Source organism: Rhinopithecus bieti, unplaced genomic scaffold, assembly GCF_001698545.2.
Source record: "Rhinopithecus bieti isolate Rb0 unplaced genomic scaffold, ASM169854v2 scaffold_74680, whole genome shotgun sequence".
Lineage (NCBI taxonomy): Eukaryota > Metazoa > Chordata > Mammalia > Primates > Cercopithecidae > Rhinopithecus > Rhinopithecus bieti.
In genome coordinates, this window is record NW_016828033.1 from 841,715 (window position 1) to 854,265 (window position 12,551).

A 12,551-nucleotide genomic window follows, 5' to 3' on the forward strand; every position below is an offset into this window, starting at 1 on the left:
CCGTCTCAAAAAAAAAAAAAAAAAAAAGAAAAGAAAAATCAGGAAAAAAATTTACTATTTCTACAGCATATAGCAAAGTCTTTGACAGAATGGTCACAAAAAGATTTGTTGTGTGACCACTTTAATTAATGAATGCATAAACAGCTACGATTTCAGTGACTTTCAAAATGTTCCCAAATTCCCTAAACTCAGAGCATGTGAAATTCCTAGCATTAAAGTGACTGACAGGGTTAAGACAGGAAATGGCCAGGTTAAAAGTAAATGTTTGTTGCCCAGGAGGGGACCCACATTTGCCCAATCTGACCAGGTTGAAAAGATCAGCAGGTGTCACAGAAAGAGAGGGTGCACCTGAAGGACAAGTGCCTCTATGGAGTGAGAAGGATGAGGGACAGGACTTGCTCGAATGGGGCAATAGGGAGGAGCCTGGGGCAGTCCAGGGAAAGGAAAGGTGTGTGCTGGGGAAGGGGGCCCCAAAGGGCAGATGTGAGGCTTGGACAAGACTGGCCTCTGCCTTTTGGGACAACCTAAAATTGGAAGATTGAGGAACTATTTGAGATTAGGTCCAGCTCTCTCTCTTAAAATGCTAAGCAGGTAAGGTGACTTGCCCAAGGACACACAGCTGTTTAGTGGCCGGCCTCCCAGCTGGGCGTCCCTGTTGAATGGCGAGCTTTCAGCCTGTCTGGAAGAATGACAGTCACGAAGCAGGAGTGTTGGCATCAGGCCAGGACTGGGAGTGGCGGCATCTTGCCTGCCTTGTCCTCACAGTGGTGAGGACACACCATCCTCCAGATGGTGAAGGGTGATGTCTTAACACCACTGCCCCTCCACCACCCCCTTTCCCCCACCCTTGCCCTACATCTGCTAGCAGTGCTGGCTCTGGACACGCAGCCAGGAGGGCAGCCCATAAAGACAGGGACACAAAGCAAGGACTGGTGCTAATCCCATCAACTTCCTCTAGTAGTTAACCCAAAACTCCAGGAAGTACTTGTACATACCTTAATGACTTCTTCCTTTTTCCCTGTCCTAGTCCAATGGTCCTCCTACTCTTCCTCCTAGAGCTAACTTTTCTTCTCAGATGGCTCTGTCTGGCTGAGTGAACCTAGCCTTACCTCCCAGGCCCTCCCATCAAGCTCCTCGGATCCTGACTCGCCCCATAGACTTGGCTCAGGCTGTGCTGATGAGAGAAGCCTTTGCTGATCAGGCTTTGGGAGGACGTCTGCCTTTGCCTCTCTCAGCTTGGCTGGGTGCCGTCTCTCCCTTGCCCATGTTCCCACCCTGGGCAGTGTTGAGTTCTTCCCAGTTAGTCTGCAGGCTTTCAATATGGTGCACAGAGCAGAAACTTAGTAACACTTCGTGACTCCAAGAAGGAATGAGTGAGTGTTGGTAAATAAAAAAGTACAGAAGGTCGTGGTTTTGGACTAAGCTCCTGCTCTAGGCCCCACAGACCAGACTAAAATCAAAATGGAATCCCCCATGCTAAAGTTCCACATCACCAAATCTAACCTAAGTTGTTATCTGACCTTCCTAGAAATCAGGAGAGAGCTATAACAGCCAATTAAAACAGGTCAATTTCAATATTCAATGGGCATGATAATGAAGTTCCCTCTGCTTTAATCTTTACACGAAACAAGGTAGCCTGAGGGATCCTGATATTATCTAATCAGTTATTTTTCTATTGTTCTGTCTCCCTGTCCCCACCTTACAAGAAAAGTAACTTTGTTTTTGAAACAGGGGCTTGCTCTTCCACCCAGGTTGGAGGTGCAGTAGCGCAATAACAGCTCACTGCGGCCTCGACCTCCCAGGCTCAACCCGTCCTCCTTTCGGCCTCAGCCTCCCAAGTAGCTGGGACTACAAGCACATACCACCATGCCCAGCTAATTTTATCTTTTGTAGAGATGAGGTCTTGCTATGTTGCCCAGGCTGGTCTCAAACTCCTGGGCTCAAGAGATCCTCCCTCCTCAGCCTCCCAAAGGGCTGGGATTACAGGAGTGAGCCACGGTGCCCAGCCAAGAAAAGCAACTTTGAAAAGTGACTAACCAGCTTTCTTCAGCCCTTTCCTGTCTGTAAAGCCAACCTCTTCTGCTCAACTCTTTGGAACATGTATTCTATTTTATGGAATGAAGTGTTGCCTGATTCCAGAATTACAGTAAACAGTTGAGATCTGTAAATTTGTTGTACTTTTTTCTTTTGATGATGTTTTTGGTTCAGAATGAGAGTCAGTGGTTTGAATGCACTGGCACTGAGTCCCTACAATAGCTAGAAGTTATAGAGAGCAAGAGCTTTTAGGAATGTCATTCTGGAAGGAACCTGGCAAGATCTCATAAGAGGAAATGCCTGGTGACTCTGTCTCAAAAGGTTACTTAATTATCAACACCACCAACTTCATTTCCGTTTTAAATTTTATTACATCAAAAGAAAAAACCTCTCCACAAAACAAATCTTAAAACCTACACCAAGCGAAAGAAATTATCATCAAGGTTCTAACTCCACCCCCAAAACAACCTTACATTTAAAAAAAATCCAAAAGAAATAATAGAAATACCAGCTTCAAAATATTTATCCAAAAGTAAGGCATCAACTTTACAAAAAAATAATTGAAGGAGGGGAGGAAGTTGGAGGAATGAGAAAAGAGGGAACAAGAAGATGGTCCCCTGACCCTCCAGGGGCCAACCCCAGCCTGCCGGGCATCTACTCTGAAGGGGTCACAACTCAGACCAAACTCGGCATCTCACCAACTATGGGGCAGGCAGGCTGGGCGGGGAAGCTGGGAGACACCACCCAGGTCAGGAAGGGCTCCCGTGTATTCCAGTTTAAGCAGACAGAACTGGGGGTGAGGGAGAGAATCCCAATTTGTGATAAAAGGATCCTAAGTCTTTAGTGCAGCAGGAGTGACTGGGGAGGTTGCAGGGCCCACGACAAACTCCATGGCCTTCCTTTGGAGCCCAGGGAAAGGTCAGAGGCCGCCAGCCACAGAGGAGGACCTTTTTTGAGGACCTCTAGAGTGGGCGCCCTGTTGCCACTGCCCTCTCACCCTGCCCCAAGACGGCATGGCACTGAGACCTGAGAGGAGTGGGGGGCTACTGGAGTTGAGGACGGACGGGAAAGGAACTGGGCTTCAGTCAATGCTCTCCCCAGTCTCCCAGGGTATGGAATGGGCACCTCTGGGGAGGGGGAAGGCGCCCTTCCTCCCAGGGAAGGCATTTAATATCAGATCCATCCTGAGGGTTAGAAATAGGGGAGTATTTTTAGGCCAAGTTCTTGGATGGGAGGTGACTTAAGGCTGGTTTGGCTCTGATCTCAGGCCTGAAGGGCTTGGGGATCCTTCACACCCGGTCCCAAGCCAAGGCCCAGAGAGGAGAAGGGCATGGTGGGGGCGGTGGTGCTGGCTGTGTGCGGGTGTGCTGGGAGTGGCTGCAGGGATAGCAGGAGACTGCTCCTTCCTGTGATGGGGAGGTGGAGTTGCTGAGAGAGATGCCCACTAAATTAAAAATCAGAAGCCTTTTTGGCTTCTGGAAGCTTTGGCACCATGTTGGGGGCAGGATGCAGGAGGCAGGGGCAGGGCTGGGTTTCTGCAATCTGAGCCTTTCTCAGTATGTTCCTCAACCGCCTGGCTTGGGGGTGGAGAGGCTGTTCTTCTCCTTGGTCCTTAGCTCTGGGAGTTGGCGTCCTGAGGAGAACTGAATTCTGGACAGGGAGCCCTGGCTGGGGTGGGTGCAGGTATGATGGGGAGGGGCAGGAAAGAGGGCAGAGGGAAGCATCCCCTTGGATTTTGGGTCCCTGGTGAACAGATAGGGTCTTAGGTCTCTCCAGCTGACCCCTTGATGGGGACAGAATTGCTTGAGCCTGTCCCCCCGCAACACAGCCCCTGTGGCCGCCCCTATGGCCACCCCTCCTCTCTGAAGGGGCCTCCCTGGGAGGGAAGGCAGTAATGAGCTCTGGTTCCTGAAGAGGCAGCTGAGGGTGTGGCCCGGCATCTTGGCACCTTGGCATCTCCCCTCTCCTCCAGCAGCTGGGAGTGTGGGCAGCACTGGAGTGGGGCCTGGGACATGGACCCTGGGGTGAGAGACTGGTTTTTTGGGTATGAATGTGAGTTTTTGTTTACAATTTCTCACTACCCACACCGAAGTCCTACCACTGCCTGACAAAAGCAGAGAGAGGGGTGTGTGTGTACTTGCATGTGTTGGGGGGACCAAGGCAGGGAGGTAGGATAAAAGGGGAGGGAGGAGGGAGTAGCCAGCTGAGGGAATGGTGGTCCTCAGGGCTGGGCCTGCCCCGCCACGTCCTTGTCCTTGATGGGAGTGGGTTGGTACATGGGCTGCTGCTGCTCCTCCATGTCCTCATTAGCCTCCTCTGTCCCTGAGCCCCGCTCCACCTCGGGGTACACGACCACACACATCTTCTGGCTCACCAGGGTTAGCAGCTCTGTAGGAAGAGATCAAACAGAAACCAGGCCAGTGCTGAGCATCCCACCAACCTGGCCAAGTGGCCCCGGCCCTTCCCAGCTCTCCTGCTCCAAGTTCTGCCTCTTCAGAGCAATCAGTGCCTTGAGGAGAATCCTTTCCACCTGGTCTTCCTCCTGCATCTCCTGCCAGCTGCTCCTTGCTCATGAAGGCCCCAGCCTTCCATCTTCCCTGTGCCCACTGACCCCCAAGTCCAGGGTCTCCACTGGTCTCCACCCAGCTTGGGGCAGCTCTCACAGGATAGCTGATAGGTTGCCTATTTAATTTTTAAATTTTTAATAATAGAGATGGGGTCTTGCTATGTTGACCAGGCTGGTCTCAAATTCCTGGGCTCAAGTGATCCTCTGTCTCAGCCTCCCAAAGTGCTGGGATTACAGGTGTGAGCCACTGTGCCCAGCCCAAATTGCCTATTCTTGCAGGTCTAAGGTCTGTATGGAAATGCCAGCTGTTCTCCTCTCTCAGAGGTCTCTAGGAAAAGGCATCTGCTTTCCCTGCTCTGGACTCTTCCAGAGCTCTGTGGACTGAGGAGAAGGCAAGCCTAGGTCTCCTGGCCCTGGTGGCTCCCCCACCCCATCACTGACCACTGCATTCCAGCCCAGGAGGCCCTCAAGCCAGCCAGAGCCTCCAACAACTCACCAATGAAGTCACTGAAACACTTGGGCTTGTGTTGCCAGTAAACACCCAGGAAATAGACAGGCACTCCTGTCAGCATGATGGCCAGGCCAATGCCACACACCACCGGCTCTGACCATAGGCTGAAGACCAGCAGGAAGGCCCAGAACAGCAAATAGATGATGGGGAACAGCAGGTTGATCTGTGGAGCAGAGGCATGAGGCATGTGAATTGTGTAGGCCCCGCGGCCCCCAGGACTAGGAACTGGGGTATTCTCTCTCTTCTTCACCCACAGAGACACATCCTCAAGGGCAAAGGCTGGGCTTCCCTCAGCTCTGTGGTCCCACACTCATCCCTGATAGGGCAGGGGCTATATGAACAAATGTTGATGAACATGGATGGTCAGACAGGAAGAGGATGGGGAGGAGCTAGGGAGGAACGGACCCTCCTTGCCCATGTCCTTGATCCTGGGTGTGATTAGACAAGGCCTCATCATGCATGCCATGTGCCTGTGGCAGCCAGAGAAGCCCATAGGGATAGAGAAGCTTGCTGGCACATGGGTGCATCTGCTGAGGTCCTAGGATGGAGGGGAGGTGTGGCAATGCACAAAGTGCAGGCAGGAGACGATTCGAGTCACTCAGGCTCCCTGGTCCTCGCCCACTTCTATGCAGGGCCCTTATGTGGGCACAATATGGCAAATGTTAGCTCTTTATGGGCCACGTGGGGAGTTCCTGAGAGTATCCTCTTCAGGGCTCCAGGGCAGTCCTGATTCAGCTGCCTTTCTCTTCCTTGTTTTCCTTGCTCAGAAGGGATGTGTGTGGTGGGGACCTGGGGTTATTCTACCTCCTCTTCCCTCTAGCAGGTTTTCTAAGAGTGAGAGTAGAAAATGGTGGTGGAAATGCCAGTGAGGAACTGAGAGATTTGGAGAGCCTTTGATTTTTCAGCTGGAAGGATCTTCTAGAAGCATCTAGTCACTGTTTCTAGAATAGGATTGTTCAAATAGCTCCGGAGTACACTCTATTCTTCTAATTTGTTGGAGAACTCATAATGCTCTAGCATGTCTTGTTCTGAGCAATCCCATTAATTTCTATCACAGAGTTATATCTTGTAGCAATATTAGGTTCACTGAGCACCCTATATGTGTAGGGCTATAGGAGTTTAAAAAGGGAGGATCATAGAAGGTTGCAGTGGACTAGAAAACTTCAAGAAAGAGGAGGTACTTGAGGCGCATTTGGAAAATGGTTAAAATGTAGATGGGCAGATGGGAGGAGGAAAGTCATTCTGGGATGGAGACATAGCACATAGTGAACCCAGCTATCTGGAGGGACAAGGAGGAAGTGTTGGGGAGATAAGAGAACCTTGAAAAGTCAGCTGGAGTTTGAAAAGTCAGCTGGAGTTTGAAAAGTCAGCTGGAGTTTAAGGCTTAGACTGGTAGGAAACAAAGGAATGTCAAGATGAAAGTGACATTTTATCTGACTTATTCCCCAGCTACAGTCTGCTCCGATCTCATCCCCAGTGGAGAACGCAAATGGTGGTCCCATTCACAAATGGCCCTTGCTTTCCAAAGGGTCTGCTACCATCAGAGATGATGATGTGTGGTCAGCAGCTAAGAACAGAGGTGATTTAAACATCTGAACTGCAGCTAGAACCACAGAGGAAGGGGAGGGGACCCCAAAGGGAGGTTCTCTCACCTTGATGGGGCGGGGGATATCAGGCTTCTTCCAGCGAAGGACTATCTGTCCAGCAACTGTGACCCCATAGAACAGGTAGTTGATGAAGCCCACATAGTTGATGAGTGTGTACATGTCGCTGGTGACCAACATCAGCAGGGTGGAGATGCACTGGGGAAGTGGAAGGAGCTCATCAGTGATCCGAAAGATATTTGGAGACTGGTATTATAGATTAGGGGCTGTCCCCCAGCCTCCAGGCAGACGATGCCATTGTATAATGGATGTCTCGAAATGGGGACTTTAGAACCTCCCCTAGTAACCTAGGACGTTACAACATCTTTATTGCTAGGAAGTCCTTTCTTATTACAGGGGTGATGATAAAAATATTTAACCACTGGTATGGCATGGGCACTAACCACTTAGAATGGATACTGGGCGTAAACAGCTAGACTGGCCACACTGGTATTACGTGGCTCTGTGTCAGCCCCGGTCTCATTTGTATGTCTCTGTTGGTTATAGCTCAAGCTAACTTCATTTTTTAAAATCCCTTAGGGAAGATTGTTAACAACAGATTAAGGCTTTATTCCTGCCCTCATCCTTTTCTCCTGGCTGAGTCATCTATTTTTCTTCCTTTTCTTTATTAATTTCAAAACTGGTTACATAGAACTTACTGTGTGCCAGGTCCCTATTTTTAGCATTTGATGAAGATTAACTCACTTAACCCTCATAACATCCGTAGGAGGTTTTCTTGACAGAGTCTACTTTCCAACCTCAAAATCATCTCTGTGGCTCTCTTGGAACCATACTCCTCCTCTCTGATAACTTGTGAAGGTCAACAAAAGTTTCGTTCTCCTGTGAGAGCCGATGGTTAAAATAATCGAGATGCTTTTAATGGTTCTTGCTGCATCTGCCTTTTAGTCACACTACTGCACCAATTGCTCTAACTGGGAAAAGAAAAAAAAAAAAAAGGGTATGGCCCACTGGGAGTACTGTCTTCTCCAGCCACCTTCCACAACCAACCAGTCAAGGTGACCTTCATCCTACATCTGAACATTCTGATGTTGTACACCAATGCTGTACAACGCTCTTGACTCCCATGAGCTCTGTTATTCTGATTTCTAACTGCTTCTTTGCCAGTGGACCAAAGTCATTTTTAGTGTTTTATTCAGGATCCAGAAGGAAAATAACAATAACTCAAAAGACTCAATGGGGACAAGTCTTTGTTCCTTCCTTTAGCTCTCTCTAAATGATTCTACTCTGGGGATATTTTATTCCCATCTCTTTCCAGTCCCAAGTTTCCTTTTCACAGTTTTCAGTTTATCAGTCTTCCTCTATGATTTTTCTTATTTGGTGTACTCTTAACACTAAATTCATTTCAGTGATGTTTCCAAGAGACTGGCAGGCTGCCCTGAAGCTTGATGTGGGGAGTGGGTGTTTGCAGGGACCAACCAGCCAGGAGCAGAGACCAGTGCCACAACCCTGCAGTAACAGGTGTGAGGAGAGCCAAGGGAGACATTTTTTTTTTTGAGGCTGTAGAATCCTGAGGCAGTCAGTTCAGTCTGACCCAAAAGGATGGGAGAATGGAAATAAGTCAGCCCGAGAGCCTTAGGTATTTCAGGACTCAGGATCTTTCCTTGCTATATCTCTTGATATTAACAAAGCTGATGAGTATCATTTGCCAGATCATCTAAGATCCAGTGAGACCTAGCAGCAGACCGGAAGGGTAACAGGGGTGTGTGTGAAAAGCATGAACTCCCAGCTTAGACTAGGCACAAAAAGAGGGAGGTGTGTGGAGAGTTACAGCAGGAAGGGCCCTTACTGTGAAGAGCAGGGCTGGGATTGGGGTGCAGCGCTTCACGTGGATCATGGCCAACACACTGGGAAGGTGGCCCTCTCGGGCTCCAGCGAAGAACAGCCTGGCAGGGAGAAAAGCAGGTCAGCCTGGGATAACCCATGGACCACCAAGCCCGAGTTCCTTCATCCATGCCTACCTTCTGCCCACACAGGGGCATCCTCCCTCCAACCAGGCACCTGCCTTCACATGCACACTTTCCGCCCCACCAGCCACAGAACCTGTGTTCACAAATGCAGGTGCACGCAAACCAGATGCAGCCAGTGGAAAAGTGGATGAACCCTGGGTATGTTAGTAGACCCTGAATGTGGTATGGGTGGCTCAGGGTTACTGATAAGTGTACTGTCACTCAGTGGGGTGCTCCCAATGCCTGGAAGGCTGCAGGAGCAACCTCTGTCTGTTGCCTAAAGTCTTCATCTCTTTAAAAGCATTCCTCACATTCTCAAAGGATGCAGATTCCCTGATACACTGGGACCGAACTGCATATGGAAAGCTTTAAAAACACTTTTTTTTTTTTTGAGATGGAATCTTGCTCTGTTGCCCAGGCTGGAGTGCAGTGCCACAATCTCAGCTCATTGCAACCTCCACCTCCCAGGTTTAAGCACTTCTCTGCCTCAGCCTCCCGAGAAGCTGGGATTACAAGTGTGTGCCACCATGCCCGACTAATTTTTGTATTTTTAGTAGAGACGGGGTTTCACCATCTTGGCCAGGCTAGTCTTGAACTGCTGACCTCATGATCCACTCGCCTCGACTTCCCAAAGTGCTGGGACTACAGGCGTAAGCCATCATGCCCAGTCTAAAAACACTCTTATCCTAGTCAGAGAGCAGTTGTTTTTGTGGTAGTGGGGAACTGGTGGTGGAAATGTTCTATATCTTGTTTTGGGTAGTGGTTGAATTTTGACGACTGTCAAAATTCATCAAATGGAAGCCAGGCACAGTAGCACACACCTATATTTCTAGCTACTTGGGAGGCTGAAGTAGGAAGACTGCTTGAGCCCAGAAGTTCAAAGCCAGCCTGGGCAACATAGTGAGACTCTGCCTCTAAAAAACAACAATGAAAACAAAATGAACAAACACAAACAAAATACCCCACAAAACTCATCAAAATGAACATTTATGATCTGGTTTTTTTTTTTGAGACAGAGTTTCGCTCTTGTTGCCCAGGCTGGAGTGCAATAGCGTGATATTGGCTCACTGCAACCTCCGCCTCCCAGGTTCAAGCGATTCTTCTGCCTCAGCCTCCCGAGTAGCTGGGACTACAGACATGCGCCACCATGTCCGGCTAATATTTGTATTTTTGGTAGATATGGGGTTTCTCCACATTAGTCAGGCTGGTCTAGAACTCCTGACCTCAGGTGATCTGCCCACCTCGGCCTCCCAAAGTGCTGGGATTACAGGCGTGAGCCACCATGCCCAGCCTATGATCTGCTTTTTTTAAAAAAAATGGAGGCAGGGTCTTGCCATGTTGTCCAGGCTGGTCTTGAACTTCTGGGCTCTAATGATCCTCCCGCCTCGGGCTCCCAAAGCGTTAGGATGACAGACATGAGCCACCACGCCCAGCCTGCGTATTTTATTGTATGTAAATTGTACTTAAAAATTTATATCCTGTCTTGTGGGATTGAGTTAAAAAAAAAAAAAAGATATCCTGTCTGGGCTTGGTGGCTAAGACCTGCAGTCCCAGCACTTTGACAGGCTGAGGCGGGAGAATCATTTGAGCCCGGGAGTTTGAAACCAGCCTAGGAAAAATAGTGGACCCTTGTCTCTACAAAAAATAAAAATAAAAAAATTAGCCAGGCATGGTGGCGTGTGCCTCTTGTTCTAGTTACTCGGGAGGCTGAGGTGACAGGATCACATGAGCCTGGGAGGCTGAGGCTGCAGTGAGCTGTGATTGTGCCACTGCACTCCACCCTAGGCGACAGAGCAAGAACCTGTCTCAAAAAGAAAGAAAAGAAAAGAAAAGAAAAGAAAAGAAAAGAAAAGAAAGAAAAAATTGGAAATATCCTAAGTGCCTAAAAGTAGGAGGTTGATAAAATAGATTTGGCATAAGATGAAATGTTATGGGCTAGGCACATTGGCTCATGCCTGTAATCCCAGCGCTTTGGGAGGCCGAGGTGGGTGGATCATCTGAGGTCAGGAGTTTGAGACCAGCCTGGCCAACATGGTGAAACCCCATCTCTACTAAAAATACAAAAATTAGCCAGATGTGGTGGCATGTGCCTGTAATCCCAGCTACTTGGAAGGTTGAGGCAGAATTGCCTGAACCCAGAGGTGGAGGTTGCAGTGAGCATTGCATTCCAACCTGGATGACAGAGTTAAACTTCTCTCAAAAAAAAAAAAAAAAAAGGAACATTATGTAGTCATAACGTTTTTGAAAAAAATTGATTACATGAGAATATGCTCAAAATATAACATTAAATTAAAAAACAGGACTGAAAACTATAATGCAAATAATTTTTTTTTTTTTTTTTTTTGGAGACACGGTCTTGCTCTGTTGCCTAGGCTGGAGTGCAGTGGCACAATGACGGCTCCCTGCAGCCTTGACCTCCCAAACTCAAATGATCCTTCTGTCTCAGTCTCCCAAGTAGCCGGGACTACAGGTGTGCACCACTATGCCCAAATACCAATTAATTTTAAGATTATTTATTAAAATGCTAACTGAGTATCTCTGGGTGGTGAAATTCTGGTTAACTTTAATTTTCTTCCTTATATATTACAGAAAAAAATTTAAAAATTGTAAAATGCAGCCTGGGCAACATGGTGAAAACCTGTCTCTACAAAAAATACAAAAATTAGCCAGGCATGGTAGAGTGTGCCTGTAGTTCCAGCTACTGAGGGGGCTGAAGTGTGAGGATCACTTGAGCCTGGGAGGTTTGAGGCTGCAGTGAGCTGTATTTGCACCAGTGCACTCCAGCCTGGGTGACAAAGTGAGACCCTGTCTCAAAAAAAAAAAAAGAAATAAAAAAAAAAGATAAGGAAAAAAAGAATAAAATTCTAAAATAGATGGAATATTTATAATCAGAATAAAGATTTTTTTTAACTTAAAAAAATTAAACTTTTATTTTCCAATTTTAGAGATGGGGTCTTGCTCTGTCCCCCAGGCTGGAGTAGAGTGGCATGATTATAGCTCACTGCAGCCTCCAATTCCTGGACTCCAGTGATCCTCTAGTCTCAGCCTCCTGAGTAGCTGGGACTACATGTACATACCACCATGCTCAGTTAACTTAAAAAATGAAAAATTTTTTTGAGATAATTGTAAATTCACATTCAGTGAATCTTACAACCAAGTACAGTTGTAAGAAATAATAAAAAGAGATCCTATGTGTCTTTTGCCCAGTTTCCTCCATGGGTAACATGCTACACAATTATATTATAGTATCACAAGTAGGATATTGATGTTTAAATCAATTTTATTTTTTACTTATTTTTCTTTCTTATTTTTTTGTAGTGACAGAGTCTTGCCTTGTTGCCCAGGCTGGTCTCGAATTACTGGGCTCAAGCAATCCTTCCACCTTGCCCTCCCAAAGTACTGGGATTACAGGCGTGAGCCACCATGCCCAGCCCCAAAAGTTATTTTTTTTTTGATGTTATTTTTTTTGAGATGAAGTCTTGCTCCGTCACCCAGGCTGGCATGTAGTGGCATGATCTTGGCTTACTGCAACCTCTGCCTCCTGGGTTCAAGTGATTCTTCTGCCTCAGCCTCCTGGGTAGCTGGGAGTACAGGCACCTGCCACCAAGCCTAGTTAATTTTCGTATTTTTTTTTTAGTAGAGGTGGGGTTTCATCATATTGGCCAGGCTGGTCTCCTGACCTTGTGATCTGCCCACCTCAGCCTCCCAAAGTGCTGGGATTATAGGTGTGAGCCACCACACCTGACCATAAAAGTTATTTTTAAAAAGAAAAGTTTTAGGCCAGGCGTGGTGGCTCACGCCTGTAATCCCAGCACTTTGGGAGGCTGAGG

At 47.8% G+C, this 12,551-nt stretch overlaps 1 protein-coding gene across 2 annotated transcripts in view; it reads right to left on the reverse strand.

The window, feature by feature from the left end:
* Nucleotides 1-2,381: 2,381 nt before the first annotated feature.
* SLC7A8 (solute carrier family 7 member 8) overlaps nucleotides 2,382-12,551 on the reverse strand; it is a 64,465-nt gene continuing 54,295 nt past the window's right edge. For both annotated transcript variants that reach the window (XM_017864201.1, XM_017864202.1), the window contains 4 exons: nucleotides 8,562-8,658; nucleotides 6,764-6,913; nucleotides 5,097-5,274; nucleotides 2,382-4,422 (listed from right to left, as the gene is read on the reverse strand). In XM_017864201.1, coding sequence (XP_017719690.1) covers nucleotides 4,256-4,422; nucleotides 5,097-5,274; nucleotides 6,764-6,913; nucleotides 8,562-8,658 — 592 coding nt within the window. In that variant the 3' untranslated portion in view covers nucleotides 2,382-4,255. The remainder of the gene's footprint in view (nucleotides 4,423-5,096; nucleotides 5,275-6,763; nucleotides 6,914-8,561; nucleotides 8,659-12,551) is intronic.